At 58.1% G+C, this 24,443-nt stretch overlaps 1 protein-coding gene across 3 annotated transcripts in view; it reads right to left on the reverse strand.

Moving 5' to 3' along the window:
- ZBTB16 (zinc finger and BTB domain containing 16) overlaps window positions 1-11,330 on the reverse strand; it is a 46,503-nt gene extending 35,173 nt beyond the window's left edge. For 2 of the 3 annotated variants that reach the window (XM_065651910.1, XM_065651908.1), the window contains exons 1-2: window positions 11,239-11,330; window positions 9,598-10,905 (exon numbers count right to left, since the gene is read on the reverse strand). In XM_065651910.1, coding sequence (XP_065507982.1) covers window positions 9,598-10,835 — 1,238 coding nt within the window. In that variant the 5' untranslated portion in view covers window positions 10,836-10,905; window positions 11,239-11,330. Of the gene's footprint in view, window positions 1-9,597; window positions 10,910-11,238 lie in introns of all 3 variants that reach the window. The other variant, XM_065651909.1, reaches the window with a different exon arrangement.
- Between the last annotated feature and the right edge of the window lie 13,113 nt (window positions 11,331-24,443).

Here is a 24,443-nt window from a genome sequence, read left to right on the forward strand (position 1 = left end):
TTCAAATCCAATTCTGAGGCAATTCTGTGTAAAGGACACTAATTATAGCCCGCAGGGAAAGAAAAGGTAACCCATCAGCGAGGACGCACTTGGAACATTTAAAAGGGTACAGGACACTGAGAAGTTAAATAGATTTCAAATCTGCTCTTGCAAGAACGACAATTTGTTGGGTGAAATTATTCTCCGCGCTGTTCCCACTCCCCAGCAGGTCCGTTTGGTGACAACCAAACACAACCAACACCTCTCACCCTGCACAACCAACACCTCACCCTGCCCAGGTGTTATTTACCAACAAAAAGGCACAAGTTTGCACGCACAGGGGACTGCAATTAACAAAATTCGCTGAGCATGGCCAAACCACTACTCCTTAGCCCAAATATTGAGTATTTTCCAAAAGCACCTACAAAATAATGAAGCCCCCAGCCCAGGACACGGACCCTGGATGTGGTGGAAGACAGAGGAAGAATCCAAGGGCCTTGGCGATCCCAGCAGGGCTGTGCAGCGAGAAGGGAAAACCCACAGCGGCTTTAAAAATAACTCTTTTTCTTCTCCCCAACATCGTGTATGCAAATATTTCCTATTACCCCACTTCCATGATTCAGCAATTCAAGTCCTGGTAATAAGAAGTGTGGTAATCGGCACATTTGTGCAAAAGAATGGCAAATTCATGCCTTCAATGACTTTTGAGAGCTGTGCTATTAAGAAAAGAGATTTTCCCTTTCTCGTATTGAAGGAAAAATACAGTTATTTAAAAATGGCAAAAGAATCAGCTCATTAGTTAATAACAGTGACAAAAACTCTAGCAGGGGAAAACTGAGAGGCTGCACAGCGAAGCAAGAATTGAGGCGATGCTGAGCACTGGGGGGGACCTGGGTGTCCTGGAGGGACACAGGGCGTCGCGGGGACCAGGGACGTGATGGAGGGACCCAGGGACACGGTGGGGAGCGGGGCCGGGCTCAGGGAACGCCTCGCTGCATCCGACTGCTCTTTGTCCGCTCGAACATGCGCAGGCCCTCACGTTGTCACCGCTGTCACTTCTCTCGCTCGCTTACACGGAAAGCGTGGTTTCCGCGCGAGCCGTCACAGCACGACGGAGCCCGTGCAAAGAGACGTTTGCCACGTGCCCCACGGCGGGAGCTGACACCCCAAACAGCGGCAGCGGAGGGCACGGCGCGGGGCGCGCAGGCGGAGCACCGCGAGCACCCTCCCTGCGGCAAAGCAAACCCGGCACGGGACAACCTGGCACGAGAAACCCTGCGCGCACGTGCACCATCTTCCTGGTGGGGGGGAGAATGGTCACCGTGCGCCACAGCCCAAAGTGACTCGGTCCCGTGGAGCGTGTTCGGCACCAGGGCCTGCGGATGCGCACCCAGGAGAGCGCCGAGGACACAAACCCCCACTGGTGAAGCCGCGGCACCGGGGGCCACAGCCGCTCACATCCCGCCCAGGTGACCCCAGCCCGGCCGTGCAAACACAAAGCAGTGTGGTTTGCTCTCAATGTCAGCAGGAAGGCAGCCCCCAGCGATCCTTATCGCCTCCACCAACTGTATTTGCCGGTGGCACCGAACACCCGACACACGAGGCGTGGGGGGAGGACAGGAAAGCCAGCGGCGCTCGGTCGCGACGCTCGCCCGGTGCGGGGCGGCGAAGGGGCTCCGGGCATCGGTACCTGCGGCCGCGCGACGCGGCATCGCGCGCGGTGCTGTTTGCTGGCCCCCTCCCCGACACGCGGATGGCGAGCGGGAAGCTCAGTGCACGGCCGCTTCGTTCACTTAGCAACGAAGGCGCTAATTAGGGAGCTGCTTCCCACTCCAGCCAGAGGAGGATGCGGCAACTGCCGGTGCCGCCGTGGCCGCGCGATGCCAGTGCAATGGGACAGGGAGCGGAACGCATCCTGAGAGCTCCCACCCCGCTAAATAATGCATCGGCCAGCCCTAATTAGCAACAGGGTAGGATGATCTACGTTTCTGGGCTGCTCTAAGTTACATCGGGTTGGACGCTGAGGGAAGAGCCGCCTCCGGCAAAAGGGTCAGATAAGCCAGAAATCAATACAGGCAATTGCGTCTGCATCCGAGATCCTGCGGGCAGGGCTGCCCCAGAAATGCAAAGCCAAAACCCCCTCCCAAAAACCCCAAAGCACTGCCGTTCGGCCAGGGTGGCGGGGATGGCACGGCGAAGCCAGAACGGCATTTGGCCCGTCCCGCCCCGGCTCCTGAGACCACGAGACAAGGTCCCGGGAAGCAAAAGCAACAACTCCTTTTTGCCTTTTTTCCACAGGAAAGGTTTTCATCCGAGTTAAAATCTTCCTGAAAACTATCCCTGCTGGAGGGAAGCCGGGATTCTGCTGGTTACATCGCACACCACCGGCTCCCCTGCAACACAACCCACGTGCAAGACGATGCTCCGAGCAGCCCCCACCTGAGCTCCCGGTGAGAAGAGGCGTCGCCTCCCCCGGCCCCTGAAAAGCGCAGGCAGAGCCGCCCGGGGAGGTTTGCTCGCTACAAGCGCCTCTGACCACTGCTCTCCTTCGCAGAACTGCCCGCCCGCCCGCTCTCGGCACTTGGGATATTTTCTACGAACAGGGGGAAGAGGAAATCACCGCGTTCCTGGTAGAAAGAGCAGGGCGCCCGGCAGGGAGGAGCGGAGGGTTTCGGTTCCAAACGCGGGGCTGTTTCACAGAAAGGGGCCCCGGTGCGCGAGCCGGGGGGCCCTGCCGCACTCTGACCACCCCGCGCTACGCATGTGCTGCCGGCACAGGGACCGGCCCCGGTGCCATCGCCCACCGCAGCGCGGGTGGGACGGGTGCCGGTGCCGGCAGCGGGGGCCGGCGGGCGCCGCACAACGCCAGCGCCTTATCTCTCCCACGCGCAGGCAGTTCGCGTGCGCCGTGCAGAGGCTGCGACCGCAGCCCGGGCCCGGCCAGAGATAAGGTACCTGTCACCGGCGCTGGCTGTGCCGCGCTGCCGGCAGCGAGCTCCGGGTCACACCGTTTGTGAGCCCTTTGCTGGGCGGCTCTGCACCGAGCATCTCCTCGCTGCATCCCGCTCGCTGCATCCCCCTCCAGCAGTCCTTTTCTGGACCACCTTGAGCATCTCATCCCGGCCCAATCTCGCAGCCGTCCCCACACCACAGCAAGTCCCAACAAACCCTCGAGGAGCCGACGGAGCAGCCAGAAACGGGCAGCGAAACCAGGGAAGCGATGAGCCGTCCCCAAAGCCTCGTGCCGCCACACACGCGCGCTTCCAAGAACACCAGCTGGGTTTTGGTTGGATTTTTTTGACGCGCAGCCTGCGCTGTGGTTAAATCGAATTTCTTAGAGTCGTAGCCTTCACGGCTTCAGTCTGCACACGCCAAGATTAGTACAACCTGTCCCTAAATACCATAATAAAAAACACATAGTAAGCGCTTTGCCTTTATTTATGTCAGCGCTGGCTTCAAGGAGGATGAATCATGCTTCCTCCTTAGCGCTCCTTTCTAATATGATTTACTATAAATAATGCGTGGAGAAAAGAACGAGGGAAGGTGACAAAGGTGACAGGGAGCCCAGCACCGTCCCCAAACTCAGTGGCAGGGGCAGAAAAGCACCTTCAGCAATTGCGGTGGAGCTGCAAACAGTGTGTGGGCTGTAACTGCTGTAGTACCTCATGCAGAAACGCAAATCTGGATTAAAATTAAAGGACAGGCAATAACTGTGTATTTATATATATATATACACGAACTGCATTGTGCCTTTGAACAAGTCCCTAGGACCTACTTAAAACTCAACGCAGGGCCTGTGAGCATCCCCGGGTGTTTGTGTTCTTTCCAACCTCACCAGCAGTGGAAATGGTGTTTGGGGTTTGGGGTTTTTGTCTAGTTTCTCTTTGTTTTTTCCGCTCGGCCGATGTCTGCCTGCTTTATAGGTCACCGAGGTGACAACAGGCGCCCTGCTCCCTGCCACGCGTGGCACTCGCGGACAGACGGAGGGACGTTTTCTCGAGGGGGAACGCCGGGGTCCCCTCCGTGGTACACAAGGCACTGCAGGGTTATCATCCCGGCTGATACACGCAGATAACCAGCCCGTCATCTCCCGCGCTGACACCGGGAACAAAGCCGGCTGTTTAACGCCGATTTATGGCCGGGCGGCTCTCGCCGGGCTCGCCGCGCCTGACAGGGCTCGCGCCGACACGGAGAAGCGTTTCCTCAATTGCACATCGCCGGCCTGTTTGCTAAACAGCGCGCCAATAAAACAGCAACAGGGCGACGAAGGCCGACGGAAAGCTAAACCAGCACAGCGGGGCGCGCATCCAACCATAATCTACTTAAAATCAGTTAAGAACGCTACAGCGAAAATGATATGGGCGGCACTGGCCCCTGGCCAGAGCCCGCGCTGGGGCCGCGAAGGCTCGTTTTGCAACCCCGATTTCACAGCGACGCTCGTTTCTCCAGCTGCAAAACGACCGAGCTCGTGTCAAAAAGAGGAACCCGCCTTGATTTGCAAAGCACGTGCTGCAGCAGCGCTCGGTGCTCCTGCAAAGGCGCCCGATGGTCCCATCGCCCGCAGAGCGGGATGCGGGCACTCAGCATCCCCACAGCAACCAAGGGAGCGACGGCCGCAAGGAGCAAAATCCCAGCAGAAAACACCGAGCTGGAACACCGGGCTGGGGGAAAAAACCTGGCGGCCGAGTGACACAAGCCAGGACTGCAGGGCGGGGAGGAATGAATGGACCAGGCTAATTTACACAGGAAGTGAGCACTTACCAGACCCTTCATCCCAACACACAAAACCCTCTGCCATATCTGGAAACAATTACACCCAGTTAACATGATCTGCCTGCCACTAAAATTAACTGCAAACAGAAATATTTTTCACTTTTGCAACAGGAGATGCCATGGCCCCGTGTTTGGCTGCCGGGAAATATTTAGTAATTACTCATTTAAAGCCTCTCTTGAAGCTGTCAAGGAGCAAGTGGGGGGGAGTAAAAGAAAAATCTTGCTAATTGCAAGCAAAAAGGAAAACGCAGATCATTTTACTCTATCCAAGGAAACCAGATTTACGCACCAGTGTAAGCAAAGAGCCCCCATCGCGGGGAAGGCTGCAGGGACGCTCCGTCACGAGCTGCCCGCGCTGCTCTGCAGCACGTCCCTGTGTCCCTGTGCCACGGCAAGAAGAGCCGAGAGCGTCACCCCGAAGCAGCACAGGCTCTCCCAGGGTACCCCTGCGCAGGCAATAAACGCATTTTTCACCAGCATCACTCCACAAGTTATAACTGAGAAGGCTCCTCAGAGCTTTTCAAGGTGCTGCCAGCAACACGGAGCTTTGGGCAAAGAGCTGCCCCAGGGTCCCTATCAGGACTGAAGCAGCAGGTCCCACCCCGCAGCCCATGGGGACCAGGAGGTGCCGACCCATCGCCCTGTCCTTGAAAGGGCACTGGGAAAGCAGTGGGGGGGTGGGGGCACGCAGCGTCCCCATCGCCCCTGGGGACACCGCGCTGCCACCAGCCTCGCATCGAGGACACTGGCAAAAGGGAAAATAAATAAATTTTTAAAAAAATATATTAAAAGTGGTGTTTTCTAATGGGAACCTCAGAGTCTTGCTCTAAACGCATCACCTACACAACCAAAGCAGCGTAGAATAGTGGACGGAACAGCACAGAAGCCGAAGGGGCTTTTCCCCCCCAGTGCCCGGAGCCGAGTATGGAAACGGTTAAGTCCCCCACCGAATAAATCAAAAGTTCAAGGCTGAGCGCGGCCGCCGCGTCCCGGTGACGAGAAGCAGAGAGCCCCCGGCATCCTGCGCGGGGTCCCGGCCGCGCTCACAGGTTACGCGCCCGGGTCAGCGCCGCGGCCCCGGCTCAACATTCATTTCCTGCGCCCGGCACAGCCCCCCAGCCCTAATCAGGGCTTCCTCGCCCCGCGCTGCTTTCCATTAGCCCCGCGTGATGCCAGGTGCCGCTAATAAGGCCCATCAGCAAGAAACAAGAGCTGCCGGGTCGCCCCCGGACTCTGGAAGTAATCACGGGCAGAGTTTGGGGGGCTGCTGCCTTTTTTTTCCTTCCCTCCCCCCTCGTTTTCTATTCTTCCTCCTTTTTTTAAAGTTCCAATCGCAGCGGAGCATAAATTGCCGAATGCTTAAAATAAAATAAAAAACGACGACGGTATCAGGCTACCGAAATTAACGCTAATAACATCTCACCAAGCACTCGGGATCCGATTTATCACGTTTATTGCTTTAATGGTATCGTGCATCTGCTTCTCCCTGCGACACGTCGAGCGGTGCCAACGCGCCTGACGGCTTTGGGAGCCCAGCGGCGGCTAATCCCGGCGGGGACCAACGGACGCAGGGCTGGCGAGAAAGAGCCCAGCGCTCGAGTATTTCCCGACGCCGGAGTATTTCCCTACGCAGCTCCACGGGGTTTGCACCACGGAGAGCGGAGCAACAGGCTGCACATCCCGGCACGCTCGGCCGTGTGCTATCGAACCGGACCGAATCGCATCCCCACCCGCAGCCTGCGCTCTTGCTATCCCCACTAAAAACATAAAAGCATGCCTGTTAGGAAGTTTGAAGGGATTTAACTTCCCAATGACAAATCACTCGGGCTCAGTCGACGGCTCCGCACAGCACTCGCACCACAGAGGTTTTTCTTCGTGCAAACAAACCCGAAAAGGGCCGCTGAACTATGGCTTTTTTTGCCTGCAATTAGAAGTGACGATCGATACTAACATTAGATTAAGTTTGAACTTTGCTGAACCTAGGAGGAAATCTTTTATAAAAAAAATTAAAGAGTCGTCGACTCAATATACACTCAATTAGTCAAAATCATAAGCTCGGTAAGGAAGAAAAAACCGAATCATGCAGCAGAAGGCGGGTTTGGGGACTCGAAAACCCCGATCAGAGTCAGTGCTGGGGCTTAGGGCCACCAAAGCGTGACAGCTCAGCGCTCTCGACGTGGCACAGATGACGGTGCCACGAGGGCTGGGGCAGCCGGGTGTCCCCAGGCACGCAGGGAGCAGTGAGTAGCCAGCCCAGCCTGCGCTGTGCTCGCGCTCCCCACGCTAACGGAGGCGGCAACCACGCTCAGAAGGCTCCAAGACTGTAAACATGTATATTTATACTTGTATCGCATGTGTGTGTGTAAACAAACATCCCCGCCATATGCACGCGCTTGTGCAACGCAAACAGGCGCCTTGGCTCGCGACGCTCCGTGCACGAGGAGCCGTGTCGGTGCTGGCCGGGCTCGGTGCCGCCTGCCACGGCACCGGGGGGGCTGAGCACCCCGAGCGCCCCGCGGCACCGCTGGGCGCCCCTCGCCGCAGCTCCCCCGGCTGGGAATGCCTCTGTGCACACCGCGGTGAGAAAGCAAAACCACAGCAGCAAAGGCACGGCAGAAAGAGGTCAGCAAAAGCTGCCAGGTGAGGAGCGGCACCGCGGTGGCCCCGGCGCATCCTGCCCCCACCGGCGGGCAGCCCGGGGAGGGGTGCAGGACAGCACCCCCAGAGCAGCAGGGTGAAGGAGCCCGCAGCCAGCATGGCACAGCTGGCACGGCGCAGCTGCCACCGCCACCAGAACAGCTCCAGCAGAGAGCCGCGGATCCCAACCCAGCATAGATGCCGTTTAACAGCTCCGCAAATACAATGGGATCCCACAAATCCTCCCCAAATGGTGATTTTCACAACGTATTAGAAAGTAAATGCTATAAAAAAGCCACATGAGACCCCGTCTACACGCAAACCGCCTGGATTTAGAGTTCTTGCAGGGGAGGGGATGGGTTCGTCTGACTCTTGCCCAATGCCTTGCAACATGGACGCTCTCGCAGAGCAGTTTGGAAAGGGCTCAAGGGATTTGGCTCGCACTGCAAAGTTTGCCAGCGCCAGGTAATCTGAAAGCAAGAACGGGCAAAGGGAGATTGGCGCTGGCTGGAGCAATCGCCTTCGAGGCTTCGCTCACAGGGGATGGCGCTCAGCTCCGCTCAGAGCCCATCGCAGCCTCGCGTGCACCCAGCCCTGATAACCATCATGAATAATTAAGAAATAAGCTGCGGTCGCAGCCGCGGCTGTCAAAATAAGCCAAGCCCGGGAAGGCAGCATGAAATCCAGGCTGCTGCGATGCACGGGCTGGGCCACGCTCCCGTCCCTGACCGCTCGGTGTGACGAAGGATCCGAGCTCGCCGCCCACGCCGCCGCGGGCAGATCCCGGCCAGCGGCAGGAGCAGCCCCGGCATCGCCCTCGCCTGCAGCCGTACCAGTGCTGCTCCCGGGGGAAAAGGGAGACGCTCGAGACCATGGCAGAATAGCACGTTAAAATTCTCTCTGAGCCCTCACTGCAGCTCTCCCCGGTGACGTTCGGTCTGCATCACCGCCCGGCTGGGGACGAGCCGCGCTGAGGCGGCTCCGGGCACGCCAGTGAACACCCGCCACGGCTCATGCTCGCGGGGGGAACGGCGCAGAGAGCGGCTGCGAATGCTCCGGGGTTGAATGTGCGGAGCTGCCGCGGCTCTGGCGCATCCCGCAGCGCTGGCGGGTGCAGCCTCCGCAGGCAGCAACATGCCGGTAGCGCTGGCTCCCCAGCCCGGGGCGCGTTGTGTGCATCAGGGCTAATTAACCTGTTGATTCATTAAAATTCTGAGACGGTGCGCAGCCCGGAGAGGCTGCAAGCAGCTCTGGCACCGCGTGGGGCTGTGGCCGCACCGGGGGCCAGCACTGCATGGTGCTCACCAAAGCACCCCCGACACCAAGGGGTTTGACCAGCAAAGCTGATTTAGGCATGGTAATTAACACAAATCCATTCCCTGGCCAAATCAGGCAATGAGGTCTCATCCCCACTCCCACGATGGGGAGGCAGAAAACGGGAGAGCACCAGACTCACATGCCGATAACAACCACCGCCCCCCCGGCCAGCAGCTCCCCGCGGTGCAGGGCTCGGCGAGAGCACAAAGATCCCCCCACCCCGAGCAGCAGAGCCCCAAAATCGCATCCACAGCCGCCAGAGTCTCAATCGCAACCCATCCCCACAAGGGACACACGGCTCTGCGGCATCGCAAGCTCCCGCTCGCCCCAGTGTCACCCAGCCTGACCCACACTCCACTTCGTGCAAAGTGCGAACGCTCTGTACGCCGGGCTGCCGAGCAGGAAAACGCTCCGGCACTGGCAAGGCACTGCGCGCAGCCACCCCGCATGTCATCGCCGCGGCCACGCATGGGGTCCCACGGGTCCATACCGCCTCGCCACACACAGACACGTCAGTGCCGGACCACGGAGGGTCTCGGCAGAGGGGGGTGAGGGCTGCTGACCCCACGGCATCACTTTACACGCAGAACTCAAAACTCAAGGGCAGCAACCGCGAGCGATTTGGCAGACGCCAGCCAGGGAAACTGGCGGGGTCTGTGCTGGGAGAAAACACCGATGGTGCGAGCCCTGTCCAGGCTGTCCCCCCAGCCAGCACCCGCGGGAAGGAACCTTCTGGCACAGCTGCCAGACCTGGAAAAGTTACAGCAGCCGTCTCTGCGAGCGCAGTTCTGGGGCACGCAGCGGGAACTCCGCACCGACGCACGCGACACCTGGGCAGAAACCAAAACCCTGCCGCGAGATCCCGGTGCGGAACGCGGCGCGGGCACCCACCTGTGCTGCTCCAGGGTCTCGTTGTCCGGCAGCTCTGCCCCGCACACGCTGCACTGCTCGCCCAGGGCTCGGCTCTCCGGCTTCATGCCGGCCGCCAGCTCACCCAGCTTGCTGAACAGCTCCCGCTGGATGAAGCCCTGGGGCAGCAGCCCCCCGTAGGCGCCGAAGTCCATGGAGACGGCCAGCGCCGGCTGCACGTGCAGGGCGGACGCCACGGCGGGCGGCACGGCGAGCACCGGCTCAGTCTTGTGGTTGGGCAGCAGCGAGTAGATGCCCAGGGGCTTGTCGGCCGGGGTGCTGGTGGCCGATGGCTCCGGTGCCAACGGCAGCCCCTGGCCGGGCTCGGGCGGCGGCTCGGCACCCTCCTCCCGGCCATAGTGCAGTTCGCGGGCGCTGGTGATGACGCTGCTGCGGGTCGGGGTGCCCGGCCCGTCCTTGCCCTTCTCCTCGGGCTTCTCCCCGCCGGAGGCGCCGGGCTCGGCCGGCTGGGGGCTGCCGTGGCCGGAGGCGTCGTCCACCTGCATGGCTTCGGCACTGGGGTGGCGGGCGGCGGCGGGGCGCGAGTCCTCGGGGGCGGCGGGCAGCAGCGCGCCCTGCAGCAGCGACTGCCCGATGCTCATCAGGCTGTCCACCGCCGCCTTGGTGGGGCTCATGGCGGAGAGGGGCCTCAAGGAAGCCGAGGCGGAGGGGCTCTGCTCCGCCGCGCCCACCGGCAGGCTCTGGCCGGCGTAGCCGCTCTCCTCGCCGGGGGGCTTGGAGATGAAGAGGCCCTTGATGTACCTCGACTTCCTCTCCTCCTCTTCCTCGGCGGCGGCTGCTCCATCGGCCCCGGCGCCCTCGGCGTCGTTGTCCTCGGAGGCCTGGATGGTCTCCAGGATCTTGAGGCACTGCTCCTCCAGGTACTCGATCTCCAGGATCTCGGCGGCGTAGAGCAGGTCGTCCAGGTCCTCAACCCTGGCCTGCAGCGTGGCGGTGTAGGCGTACTCCAGGATCTGCTGGAAGGTCTTTGGCGAGAGGAAGTCCAGGGTGTAGTGCTGGCTGTTGCGGTGGAAGAGGATCTCGAACATCTTGCTGGTGCAGGCCAGCACGGTCCGGTGCGCGTGGAACTCCTGGCTGTCCACCATGATGACCACGTCGCAGAGCGTCCCCGCCAGGCGCATCTGGTTGGCTTTGTGCAACAGCCCGCTGGGGTGGCAGGGGTTCTGCAGCTGGATCGTGCCCATCTTAGTCACATCCATGGCGCTCCCGGGGCTCGCTCATCAGGCTGCCTCGCCGTCGCTCAAATCTGGGACCAGCTTTGTGTGCCGACTATCTGCGAAAACAAAAGGCGGAGGGGGGAGAGGAGCGGCGAGGAGAGGAGAGGAGAGGGAGGGGAGGGAGGGGGGAAAAAAGAGAGAGGAAGGGGAGAAGCAGCGGAGGGCGGGGGAGAGAGGGAGGTTAGCCCGCAGCCCGCCAGCCGCTCGCCCAAAAGTTTCTGCGCGGGGCTCGGCGGCGGCTGCCGGGGCGGCGGAGCCGCGTCCCCGCCGCCGCCCCCCGGGGCAGGGGGCGCATCCCCGTCCCCCCCCCGGCTCCCCCCGGCCCGGCGCGGAGCCCGCTCAGGTGCGCGGCGGCGCTGGGGGCCCCGGGGCTGCCCGCACTCACGGCGGCCGGCGGCTGCTCCGGCAGTTCGCACTGCCCGCTCTCATCGCCGCCGCCGCCGCTCGCCGCGCCGCGCAGCAAATCACGGCGGCGCCGGCCCCGGGGCCGCCCCGCGCCCACGTCAGGCCCCGCCGGGCCCCCCCGCCGCCCGCGCGCCTGGAGCGACGGCGCCCCCCCCCGGGCGGCCACGGAGCGGGGACGGGACCGGGGGCAGCGGCGGCAGCAACGGGGAGGAGCCGCGGGAACGGGCACCGGGCACCGGCCCCGCCGCCGCCCCCCGGCAAAAGCCACGCCGGCGGGAACCGACCCCCGCGCACCCAGCGTTCCCGCGGCTTCGCACACGCACCGCGCGCTAAAAACGCGGCCCCGGGTCACCCGGTGGGCGCCCAGATTGGAGAGGGGGAGAAGGTAAAAGTCAGCCGGAAAGCCAAGGGTTGGCTTCGGCGACGGATTTGGGGTGGGAGCTGTTCTGGGTGTGACACAACACACAGTGCACATCACCCCGATAAGGCTTATTTTGCCCAGATTAAGCATCTGACGCCATTTGCACCACTTGGATATGGGGGGACGCAGCAGGTCCCAGCACCCAAGGGTGGGCAGTGGGGTCTGCGGGCAGAGACGAGGAACAGCACCAAGCAAAGGGGGACAGGAAACGCCAGCAGCCCCACACCACCAACAGCGGGAGAACCGCGAGATGCCCCGTGCCAGGAGCTGCTCCCCGAGCATCCTCAGTCGCGGCCACGCGTGGACACCCGCACCGCACACGGAGCGCTCTCCCCCCGGCACACCGCAGCCGCGCGGGGCCGGCTCGGCAGCTAAACCAACAAACACGGACGGTGTTAGCACAAAGATACCCTTGGGGTAACGCAGCGCAAATGTAATCTAAGGAGAACGTTATGGGGAAGTGTGTTTATAATTATAATGGGATTTAATGTACTTTGGGACCAGATGATAGCAGTCATTTAACGAGAACAGCCTAATAACGGAGGCCTCGCAATGAAAGGCAGCGCTGCTCGGGTTATTAGACGCGCATTATAACGCAGCGCTCGCGGTACTATACTTAAGGGTAAGGCATCAGATACCCCTGTTTTTTCGGGGTTATAACTCTGCCGTTTTAATTGGCAGAGAGCGAAGCGCGGCGCACAGGCAGCCAGCGTGCCTGCGGTATGAGTTTTTTAATTGTCTAGAACTACTTGAGTTCCTCCCCCTCCCCAGCTTTCAAATCCGAATGGCTGAGAGGGGGGGAATAAAGACAGTGTGGTTTCAGGTGTTTGTTTACCCTTCTCTAACTTTTAAAAGGCTTGATTTCAGAACTGAAATTTTGCAGGCGGTTAGGGGTATGTTTTTAGTGTAGCTCGCATGAAATTAAGCTGCGTGAGTCCCATTAGCAATAATGGAAATCCCACGGCTAAATTCCCAGGCAGCATCCTGAAAATTAACCCCCCAGTCCTTCCCGTCAAGCCGTGCGTTGCACTTTTTGTTGCTCCTCTAATACATACAGTAAAAGCTGCTGAGTTAAGAGACAGCATCCACCCCGGGCAGCAGTGTGCCCAAATCCCTCCCGGTTTCACAGCCTGAATGCACAAAACGGGGAAAAGCCAAAGCCGTGTGTCTGTGACCTCGAGCCTCAACTCCCTGTGCCCAGCTGTGCCCCCCGCACACTGCACAGGGCAAGAACCAAAGAAACACAAACTCTGCTCTGCAGAGTCTTGGCCAAGGTGTCTGTGGCTTCACATCGGTGCCTTGATCCAGAAAGGAAAGGACCGATCTGGACACGCTCATCACAGGCTAAAGAAGTACCCACCTGCCCCCACAGCCCCCCAGAGATGCCAAAACGAAGCCGGGGAAGCCACTGCCGTGGCTTTCAGGGTCATTTCCCTGCACCCCAGCACAGGAGTTAATCACCAGTTGCTCCCCCACAGTCCCTTCCATTTCCCTCCCATCTCTCCCCATCAGTTTCCAATTTATTTACTTTTCTGATCTTAATCCCCACCTTGTAGTGTAACGTGTTTATTAGAAAGGAACCAGCACGTTAAATGAAGCCAAGCTGGGCTCTCGTGTTAAATAGCAGTCACGCCCAAGTGCCTCTCCATGTGCCATTACTCCAAGTGATTGAGGCAATTTCTTCCTGCGCCACGAGCTTCAGTTGTAAATCTCTCAACCAGATACGGGGCAATGATGTGCTGCCGGGTGTGATTATTATTAACCTCCAGCATCAAGCTCACGAGGCGGCCGTGGTTCCTCAGGAAGATCTTCCTGTGGAAGGCGCAGGTGGAGCACGAGCATCCTTCCCGGGGAGCAGGGGGATCCCCCAGCTCCACTCCTGGCCCCCAGCCCCTCATTTATTTTGGGCAGGGAACCGTGACATGCACTGCCCCAGCAGAAATAGCCCGGTGAGCACCAGCCTGTGGGAAGGAAAGCTCTGCCGCACACGGGCAGGGCAAGGTGAGCGCTGCAGGGGACAACGGCTGCTCCTCTGGGACGCAGCGAGGCACACAGAGAGGACAAGAAAGCAGAAAAGTTTCCAAAATCCTAGTAAGAAAGGAAATGCCTTGTTCAGGAGCCTTAGCCCACAGGAAAACATTGCAGGAGACAACTTCAGCAAGAAGGTCCCCCTGCAGCATCATGCTCTTTTCCATCCCCTGCGCTCTGACAGTGACATTTGACTCATCCACCCCGGAGATGGATGCAAGGAACCGGCTCCCCCTTCTCCAGGGGAGCCAGCAGGGCCACTCGGAGCTGGGCACAGGGCGAGGGGACGGGACCTTTCCTGCTCTGCAACTCACGCGTTTTCCTAAGAACAGCTTGGGTTTGCGTTTGATGTATTTGCTTTCCAGCCTTGCTGGTGCAGGGCTGAATTAGTAAACACTGGAACAAGGGTTTCATGCAAAATAAGATCTGTTTTAACTTAAACCAAAGATCCACAGCTGACAGCTTATGAAAAGATTATTAAATGTGTTAGACTTTATTTAAAAAAACCAAAAAAACAAAAAAAAAACCACGACACAAAACACAACACAACCCCAAAGCTGATGCAGCTGTGTGGGAGCTCTACTGTCATCACAGGAAAGGTGAACGCATAAAGCCAAATAACTCAGAGCTGACTAGACACGAGTGGAGCATCGTGGGGCGAGCGCGCTGCAAAACCCACCCAGCACCTTCTGCAGGATGCGACCCGACCAATGCTCCAGCACGTGACAGCGGCACGAGGACAACCGCATCACGCACCCGTGACCTGCCAGCCCGCCCTGTCACCACGCACATCTGCACAGGGGGCTGTGCATGACCAGCAGCTTCCCGGCCCCAAAACCCCCCCTCCTCGGCTTTGTTTGCAGCTCGGCTCCTTTGAGGGATATCACATCCCAGCAACAAATGGGGGACACTAAAACCCGTACGGCAGTGTGACATCTCTGCTCATAAGCATCACGCCGAGTCACAACTGTGCTCATCACGGCAGGACCGACTCGACGCCGTGACATCAGCAGTGGCTCAGCATCCTCCAGAGCAGCGAGGGACGGGCTGCGATGCACCGATATTGATATGAGTGATGGGAGGTGTATGTGCCCCTCGTCCCTCCCGCTTTGTGCGGGTTACAGCACCGTGCAGCCCCTAAGACAACGAGGCTAATTAGCGGCTCAGGGCCTGAGCAGTGACTCAGGAGGGCGCAGCCGGCACAGCCTCCCCACATTCCTCCCCAAATCCCCCACACAAAAGGGAATTTGGCCACGGTGACTCAGCGAAGGAGCACAAACTTTACAGTGGGGCTTGGTGATGTATTCCCCACCCCAGCACCACGCCGCTGGGTTAGTAATTAAAGAAAAATGTCTCCCTCTAGCAGGCTATGACCTAATCATTTGTACAGTACCTATTTTTAGCGTTACCCTTTGTACGTATGCAAGAGAGCTCAAACCAGAGGCAGCAACTTTTGAAGTCCTAATAAGCGGGAGGGGGGTTGTCTTTGTTTAATTTGCTGTGCAATTACTTTTCCTCTTTTTCACTTCTCTTAACCTAAAATATTTGACATCCTGCATGGGACAAGACAAGAGATGTGCCAAGGCTTTAAATGTCAGCCCTAACCGTACAGTGCTGAGGAGGCTGCACATGTGCTCGGTAAAGTTCATCCTGGAAAAAAAAACCCAAAAAACCCCACAAAACAAAAACCCACACCTTTTAGATGGAGCAGAATCTGCCCTGGGGCCTCAGCAAAGCACCTGGGGGCCTTGTTCTGCCCCACAGAACAGGGGTTCCCGAGCTCCAGTCTGGCTTCTCCTCCGTCTCCCTGACACCCTTGTGGTTTTGGGTCTCCTCAGGACTAATTTAGTGCTGGGGAAGGGGGTGGTTTCATGATATTATTAATGCTGGCTGGTCCCCCCCTCTCCAGAAGGATTGTGCCCAAGCTCAGACACTAACAACAGTCCCAGGCGAGTTAAATACCCATCCCATGCTTTTCTGAGCACGAGATTAACATCTCCTTAACATATTGCTTAAACCTTCTCCTGCCTTTAAAGCAGGACAGTTTTCAGGAGCCCCTGAACAACCTGGGAGCCTAAAACCCTGGAAGTCCCTCCCGCTTCTCATGCCACAGGGACACTCGAGTATGTTTACTGGGGGCACTGAGCCAAACCCCAAATCCCAGCCACTGAGCAAACACCTTCAGCCCGAACTTCATCTTTGCTCTCTAGCAAGGGCAAAGCTCCACGTCCCATTTCCAGTTGCACAGGTTCTGTTCACCTTTCCGAAGGGAGATATACATAGATATATACACGTATGTGCCTCTGTGCGTACACATAGAAATTGCATTGCCACCTCTGACAGTGCAAACAACAGCCCGCACTTGTGGAAGCCTTTCCCCCCCTCCTTCTCTTAACGTATCCGTGCACTGAATATTCAAAGAAAACGCCTCCGACAGCTGGGGAAACTTCTGCCAAAGGGGCTGCTCCTCTTTCCCTTTCTTGCACCAGGAAAAAAATAAAAATAAATCTGGTGGCTGAATCAGACATGGCACAGATCTTGTTTCTAACATGTTTCTCAGATGATCTGGCTGCGTAATGAAGGTATTTCAGTCTCGGATTAAATTCCTCTTCATCTCTTCCATCATCCCTACCACCACCTGTGAACTGTACAACTGCAGAGTGTACGAGAGAGTCCCAATGAAGTCTGAGCCCAAACGTTCCAGCTGAGGTTCAAGGTTAGATATTAACCCATTTTATTTTCTTAATAATTGCCAGAAGATACAATAAACCCCCAGTATCTTATCTGCTGCCAGATTCCTAAGTGACTGAAACCTCCGATAACATTGGTGCATCAGGAGCACCGGCAACCGCCCTGCTCAGGAGATAGCCCGAATCCCTCCCGAAGGTCGGGAGCATCGCTCCGTTCCCGCTCGGTCCCCACATTCGCGTCCCGGGGACAAGGGCTGTGCTGCGGGCTGGCTCGGCGCCGGTACGGGCAGGTGGCCGGGAGGGACCCCGGTGCCCTTGGCAGGGCTGGCACGGCCACCCTGGGCACATTCCCCGCGGGAACAGCTCGATCGGCCTCCCGGGAATGGGAGCAGGCGCTCTGCAGAGCCGCTGCAGACAGACCTGTCCGCCGGGGCACACGTGGCCCTGCCAACGCCCGGGGATGCTCACGGGGGACACGGCGCTGCCACCGGCTGGGCGGCTGCTGCCCATCCCCTGACTGCCCTGGGGGTATGAAATCCCTTTGGAAACCCAGCCCAGCACATCCCACCCGGTGCATCCCCGCTACGCTGCTTCTGCTGCTCCGGGTACCCCATCCCAAGGCTGGGAAACACCAATTCCACCGCTGGACCACAAGCTCATTTCTCTTTGCTGTTCAAAAAACAGTTCTCCATGCAAAAAAAGCCAATTCCCCACTAAGCGCTCTGTCAGTGTTTGCATTGCTGCTCTCGCTACAGACACAGCATCACCAGCTCGCTGCGCAGCCCCAGTGCCAGGCAAAGGGCTCACGGGGCGGGCAGGGACCCCCAGGGACACCAAGCAAAAATGCTTTCGGAGTGGCACATTTTGGAAACGTCCCTGCAAGGTATCTGAAAGGAGAAAAAAAAAAATTACTACAACTCTCATGAAAAAAGTATCTTACTCAAAGGAGGGTGACAGGGAATTAAGGGGCAGAGCTGAACCCTGGGGGCAGAGCAGGGGTCAGGGGCACAGGAACAACTCGCAGTTTGGGAAACAGGAGGTGGAAAACAAGGTTTGAGTCCCAGCCAGCTCATGGGCAGATGCTGTATGACGGCACTGAGCAAGGCCAGCCACTTAAATACAGTTTTTCAGGTGAGAAATGCTAATTTCAGTGTTTTCTTGCAGGGCGGGAGCAGCGCAGACCCCAAGTGCTCGCCGTGCCCAGCTCTGGGGCCCGACCTCTGCCCACACGCATCCTCCAATGGACAATTCCCATTCCCAGGACCTGCCCTGGCATCAGCTGTGATCCCAGCCAAAGCTCACGGGCTCCCCAAAAGGGCTTTATTGCAGAGACGTGGTGCTGTGTGAACAGCAGGTGAGACACACGCGGGTCGCAGGCTCCTCCAAAGACACCAAACGAGTGCAACAGCTCAGATTTTCCTCCTCCCAGGGTGGGAAGAGCCCACGCGCTACTGCAGCACCAGGCTCACCATCTGCTCTTTCCACCAGCACAACGTCACCCCATCCACGACCCTCTGCAGATCGATGCCATGGACACACCAGCACCTCGCCAGGTGCCCAGAGCCGCCCCTGCGGGACCAGGTTCGGTGACAAGGGACCATGCCGGAGAGCTGAGCCCTCCAAGAGCTGCAGACTCCACTTGTGGCATTGGGTTTCCACCAAACGACAAAGAGGTGGGTCCCATCCCTCGGTGCTGCCAGCGCAACCCAGGCTCCGGGGAAGGGACGGGATGAGTGAGAGCGCTGCCTGCTGCAAATATTGACAGAACCATTATGGGCACGTATAAAACTCCCATTTGCGTGATGCGAGCCTGATATTCTTTGAATACTTCTGTCTCGAGGAATTCTTTATTTTGCCATAGAAGAAAAATGTTTTCATATTCTCTCCTGCCATTCAGACCTGCAACCCAGCGAGCCCTTTTGCCCTTGAGAGCCATAACATTATTTGTTAACATTTTTATGATGCCAAATGGTCTGTGCTAGAACGGGTGCCATTCTTTAGCTGGGAAACCATATGGCATGCCGAGTAATAAATAAGGTATTGTGATAGTTAATGAACCTAATTGCTAGCAAAGGCTTTAATACAGAGAATGTGCTGCTGAGAATTTAGCACCACATTAGAGATGCAGCAGAGCTCCTCTGACTTCTGAGGCTTAATTTAAGTTCTATATTGCAAACTCCAGAAAATAATTCCAAACCCTCCTGCTGGAAAAGCAACCTGCTGGTAGACTGTGATTATACCGAATTACTAAAATCGCAATCAATTTTATACACTCGGTTAACCCTTGCTGGGGAACTCGCCTCTCCGCGCGGCACCGGAGCCGAGCGAGCGGAGCATCGTGGGCACCGTCCTCGCCACCACCGCTCCCCTCTGCAGCATCTCCTGCGAGCGACCCCTTGTTCTGCCTCTCTGCCCACCAGACTGGAGGCCAAGCCGGGAATAAAAGCCTCGGCTGCGAGCGGTCACCGCTGTTTTGCTCCAGGACTAACTCAGGAACCGCTGTCCTTGCACCGCCGCGGCACAAAGCACAGATGCTGCCTCCGCCTCCAGCACACGGGCTCCCGGGAAGCGCTCGCACGCCTGGAGAGCAGCGAAAACAAACTTGGAACGAGCCTAATGCTATTTGTGGCTTTTTTCAGCCCCAGAGAGGGGAAGAGCTCTTCTGGCCTAATCCCAGCATCACTATGGATTTTAAATTCTATTATAATGTCTGAACCCTTTCAGCCCAGCAGAGCCTCAGACAAACTGATACCTGCAGAGATGCCGAGATGCTGCCCCTGCATCCTGGGGGGCACAGCCCCCTGCACATCAACCCCTTCCATCACCCGCCTGCACGGATGCAAGACAGCAAAGCCCATTTTGGGGACACAGCCGTCCCCGAGAGGCCACCGGCCGCGCCGGCAGCTCCTCGGAGAAGAGCAGCGCTGCTGCCCCAGCCCCCGCGGAGGGGAAAACCAGCGGTTATTGGTTTCTTCCCGGCTCTGATTCCCTCGGCCGCCCGGCAGTCACGTCCTGCTGCTGGCGGCTCGGCTCTGCGGCACCGACATCCCCATTGCGGCGCGGGGACGACCGGGGGGGCTCAGCCGCGGCCGCGGGGACACAGGGGGTCACGGCAGGAGGTGGCCGAGACCGGTGCCCAACGGGGGCATCGAGCGAGGAAAGCGCCGAGATAAAGAGCCGCGCAGGGCGGATTTAATGCTGTCCATAAATACACTTTACAATCCGGGGAAGGCTCGGCGCTAAGAGGGAACCATCGGAATATTTTATCGTGATGCAGATCGAGTGAAAAGACTGTGAATAAATAAAAGGGAAGATAATTATTTGATGGAGTTCTCTTAGGATATGCCACAGCAGGGAATACTTACGGAGAATACATATTACTAGAGAGACACAGCTATTCAAGCATCAAACTAACCTATAAATTGTCAGAGGAGAAAATTGGAGGAGAGGAATGGATGGGGTGTGGGCAGCACTCTCACCAGTAACACCAGCTGCGCCTTCCCCGGCACAAGCCCCTGCCCGAGGAGCCAGAAGGGCCGGCTGCCTCCCGTCAACATCTGTCGGGAGCGACGGCCGGGCCGCGGGGACACGGGAGGTTCCGCAGCAGCGCCCAGCGTCCGCATCTCCCCGTCAATAATTACACATTAATCCAAGGGACCTCACCGGTATTCCTAACCGCCAGCTGCAGCTGTGAATAACCCACACGCTTGTGCAAGGCCAAAACCAGCGCAGTTGCAGTGCTTGGTCCACAGTGACTCGTTGGTTATCAGACCGTGGATGCGCACGGGTCCGGAGCCGCGTGGCTCATCGCCTCGGCACGGGGCGGCCGCTCCCGTGCTGATAATGTGATGATCATGAGCAGGCAGGCTATTAATAAGTCACCTGCTCTCCCTTTCACGCTCCGATCGCACCCTTGCGGCACGGGGACCCCAAACTCTGCGTACAGACGTGCATCGCTCTCCCTGCACAGAGGGTGATTTAACACTGGGGAGACCCGACGCTGCCTGGAGCAGAAACACACCCCGGAAATTTCTGAGCAGCTTTAACAAAGCTGAGAGCAACACCCCAGGTGTTCATTAACCTTCCCCTTCCCTGGCCACAGCTTGAAAATACCACCGCCATGGTAGAGCTGCTGCGGGGAAACCTCCACCGGGTGCCAGAACCGCACGTGGCTGTTCCAGAGGTGAACTCGGGAATCCTATAACAACGGCACCGGCAAAACAGAAACCACACGGACTCCGGGAGCGAAGGAAACCTCTGGTTCCTTTATGGGGAAGGTGCAAGAGACATCCATGCTGCAAACAGCCAGTCTGGGGTAATTAGCTCATTATTTTAAGTGGGACTCACCAGTGCTTCCCCAATGCTGTGCAGGATTCCTTTAAGGCTCAGACAATAAAATCAAAAGCAACTGACGGTGACAGGTCTCTCCCTCCGCCTGCCAGAAGGGAATTGCTCAGTCACCTGCACCCAGAACGGGACTCGGTCCCTGTTCCCGTCATTAATTTATTCCCTGTGAATTAGTGGGGCCCCGGAGATGCGCGCAGCCCACCTGTTCCCACCGCCCGCTCTGACATTTGCGGCTTCGGCAGCAGGTCCCAGAGCCGGGAAACGGCCCCATAAACCATCGCTGACATGGACACGTGCGACCAGCACGGTTTTAAACAGGTCTTGCTTTCCCTGGTAAAGTCGCTTCCAATAACGCGGCAGCGGGGACGCTCAGAGCCTCAATGAAAGGTGCCCGCTCTCGTTTGCTGCTCCACAAACATCTCCCCACCCGGTTCCATCCTTTCAGCAGAGGTCATGCTAACACGAGTGCTACTCCATTTATTCCAAATGCACAACGCTACTTTAATTGCTGCCATTCTGGACTCGAAACAAATTGGCCCTAAATGCATTTTTGTGAAACAAGACATATTCAGTTAAAAGGGGATGGGAGGAGGGTGATTTTTAAAACCACTATCACCGTAATGCGGTGAAATTACCATGTAACACGCAGAGGTCTGAAAGCTGCAATTAATATCCCACACCTTGCCGAATCCTTTGTGTCGTGACAGTCCTGGAAAACCAGCGGCGGGTCTGGGCCCCAGCAGGGACCGGTGTCCCCACTCCTGCCCTGGCACCCACAGCAGCCAAGAGCAGGTTCGCTGCTGACCCGGGGAAAATAAACAGGTTTTTGAAAATGGTGGGTGACCAATCCCCGTCCAAAAGAGAAAACCCTCCAGCCAGGGCAGCCCAACGAGGACGAGCGGCCCCAGCTCAGCCGGGCGAGGGAAAAGCTGCGCTCGGAGCTGAATCACACACGATTTCCAGGCAAAGTCCCGCTAACGGGACAGCTCAGAGCACTGCGGTGCCTCGTCAGGCGCCGGGGAGATGAAAGCCTTATTTATGAGTAAGATATATCTGCAGAGGGAGCAATAAACCACAAAGCCAAGTATGAAGGTTTGCAGCAAACGCTGTAAAGTTTTACACTCCTGAAAACTAGGAATAAAAGATGCACCCGTTTAAAATAAAGTGGATAGAAAGGGTTTCCACAGGACTGTAAAACAGCCTCACAGTAGTTAATTGCTAGTTTCTTGTTGCAGCACAGAGAAATTTAAGCCAGAAAAAGAACTGTTTAAATCCGCACTGAAGAGCGGGGGAAAAGAAAGGCAAGCGAGAGGAAAAAAGAGACGAGCGCAGGGGAACGGGAACCTTTTGTTCGGGATCCTCTGCACCACGCGGAGCAAGAGCCGGCTTTTGTTCGGCGGGCAGGAGCCTGGCCGGGCAGGCCTGGGGCGAGAGCGCAGCGTGCCCCTCCGCTAATTAGCCATCATCTAACGAACATCGCCTCGATGCGCGTGCAACAGAGAAAATCAGCCGAGCACCCGCACCCTGGGGCTGGGGCAGAGGGAACAGCACCGGGACATGTTCCTCCCGGCCCGACGGGAAGCTAGGCAAGACTTTGCACCCACAAAAACGCAGGGGAAAACTCGCAACGTTTGCCACACCAAGCTGAGCGAGCAGCTCCACGCCAAGCGCCGCTGCCCCCGCGGAACCCGGTGTCGCTCCCGGCCCCGCACTGCAGAACTGCGCCCACAGACCCCAAAATTCACCCGGGAGCCCAACGAGGGGCAGCTGGCGAGCTGCAAACCCCAGAGCTGCTGTAGTGCCCCAGATGACTGCATTCTGTCCTCCAAAAGCACAATTGCCTCCACTTTTTTCAAATAACCAGCGTTTTCAACAAAAGAACAGTTGCTGCTTTCTCCAAAAACTGCGACTAGAAACAACTGCTTTTCAAGCACTTTCTTTACACGTATTTCCACAAATCTACAGGAGGGATGCACCTACAGCTCAGTCTAGCAAAAACCACATAAAATAGAGAAAAGGACGCTTTTGTTCCCACCCTCAAAGCGCACCCCATTCCCAGGGCAGCCCAGCGTCTGGCTCACCTGTGTCCCGGGCGAGGACGCGGCAGGACGGGCAGCGTGGCCGGGCTGGAGCAGCGGGGGCTCCGGTGCTGTCCAGGCTTCACCCCAAACCCAGCGTGGGGCCGGTTCTCTTCTGTGGGTGCAAACCAGCCTCTTTCACACCAAAACTGGGCACCAGCACAAACACCAGCACCCAGAGACCCTGCGGGGGCCAAACCACACGCCCTATCCCCCCGCCCTTTATAACGTTGCAGGTGCTGCCCCTGAGGAGGCCAAGGTGCCCCGGCTGGGTGACGGGGCACAGCTGTGTCCCATCAGGGAGGGCCCCCCCCCGGCAGGCTTGTTTTTGTGCCTGTGGTTTTTCCTCCCCGTGTGTTACCCGGGAAGGGAGCGCGGTGCCGCGTTCCACGATGTAAATACCGAAATGCTGTTTATATCCATCAGAGCAGCACTTAGGTGGAGATGACAATGGAGCCCACAGAGCCCTAATCACACACTCTGATTGAGCTACAAGTGCGGGGGAAAATGGAAATCAGATGTCTGGAGCGGAGAGCTCAACGCAGACGGAGAGCTGGGGGGGCAGAGCGTTTCTGGGGGTGCTCCCAGCTCGGGGGGGTCAGAGCCGGGCTGGGGACGTGGGTGACAAGGCTGAGCTCCCACTCATCAACACCCCAAGGCCCTCTGGGTGCCAGCAATTTGTACTTTTATCCCCAAATCACGTAACTCCATGAGCAAAAATAGGTTCTATGGACCAAAACGCAGGCAAACGTCACCAGGAATGCACCAAAGCCGCCGAGCATCAGTGGCTGTGCCGCGTTACAGACCCCAGCCCAGAAAATAAAGCCAGACTCTGGCAAGGGCGTGCATTTAGGCTCGGCCCTGGGGCAAACTTGCCTCTCCTCCACCTCCCGTTCCTGTGGCGGTGCGGAGATTTCAGGCAGGGGGACAAACCCCCAGCATCACCAGGGTTTGTCACAGCTGGGGGTGGCAGTGCCCATGGGCTGATTTTGGGTGACATCCCGTGACACAGACACTCCTGGGTCCGCCTGCTACGGCCGGGGCGCTCTAAGGGGCCGGTGGCTTCAGTCACCTGTAGTTGACTTTGCTCTTGAAGAAAACCACTGTAACACGTCCGTCTTTCAGGCTGATGTCCCTCCCTTTGAGGCTTCACACCCTGGGCAGCGGGTTTCACGCCGGTGAGTGGGATGCAGGTTTGTTCAGCAAAGCCACCTCGGCACCTAAAATAGCACTTATTAGTCTGGGGACAGTATGGTGGCTCATCGCCCGCCACTCCTAACGACACATTTGCAATAAAGCAAATGTCAATTATACAGATTCGGAGTCAGTGACGAGCCTAAAGCCCTTTGATCATTTCGGCTCCGGCTGGGCGAGCAGGGGAGGACAAGTCGCTGCGGGACGCGCTGAATCGCAGGGCTCTGCTGCCGCTGCGTGGCGGGGACGGCGAAGAGAGCTCGGCCACCGCGGCCACCGCGGCCACCGCGGCCCCGGGACGTGGCCAGGGCTGCCGGCACCCCGGTGCAGCAGGGCCCGCATCGCACACGGCGCAGGCAGGGGCCAGATCTGGGGCAAAAACTGGGTGCCAAGGCTGAGGGTTCGCTGGTTTTCAGAGTGAGGAGGT

This window comes from Caloenas nicobarica, chromosome 26 (assembly GCF_036013445.1).
Source record: "Caloenas nicobarica isolate bCalNic1 chromosome 26, bCalNic1.hap1, whole genome shotgun sequence".
Lineage (NCBI taxonomy): Eukaryota > Metazoa > Chordata > Aves > Columbiformes > Columbidae > Caloenas > Caloenas nicobarica.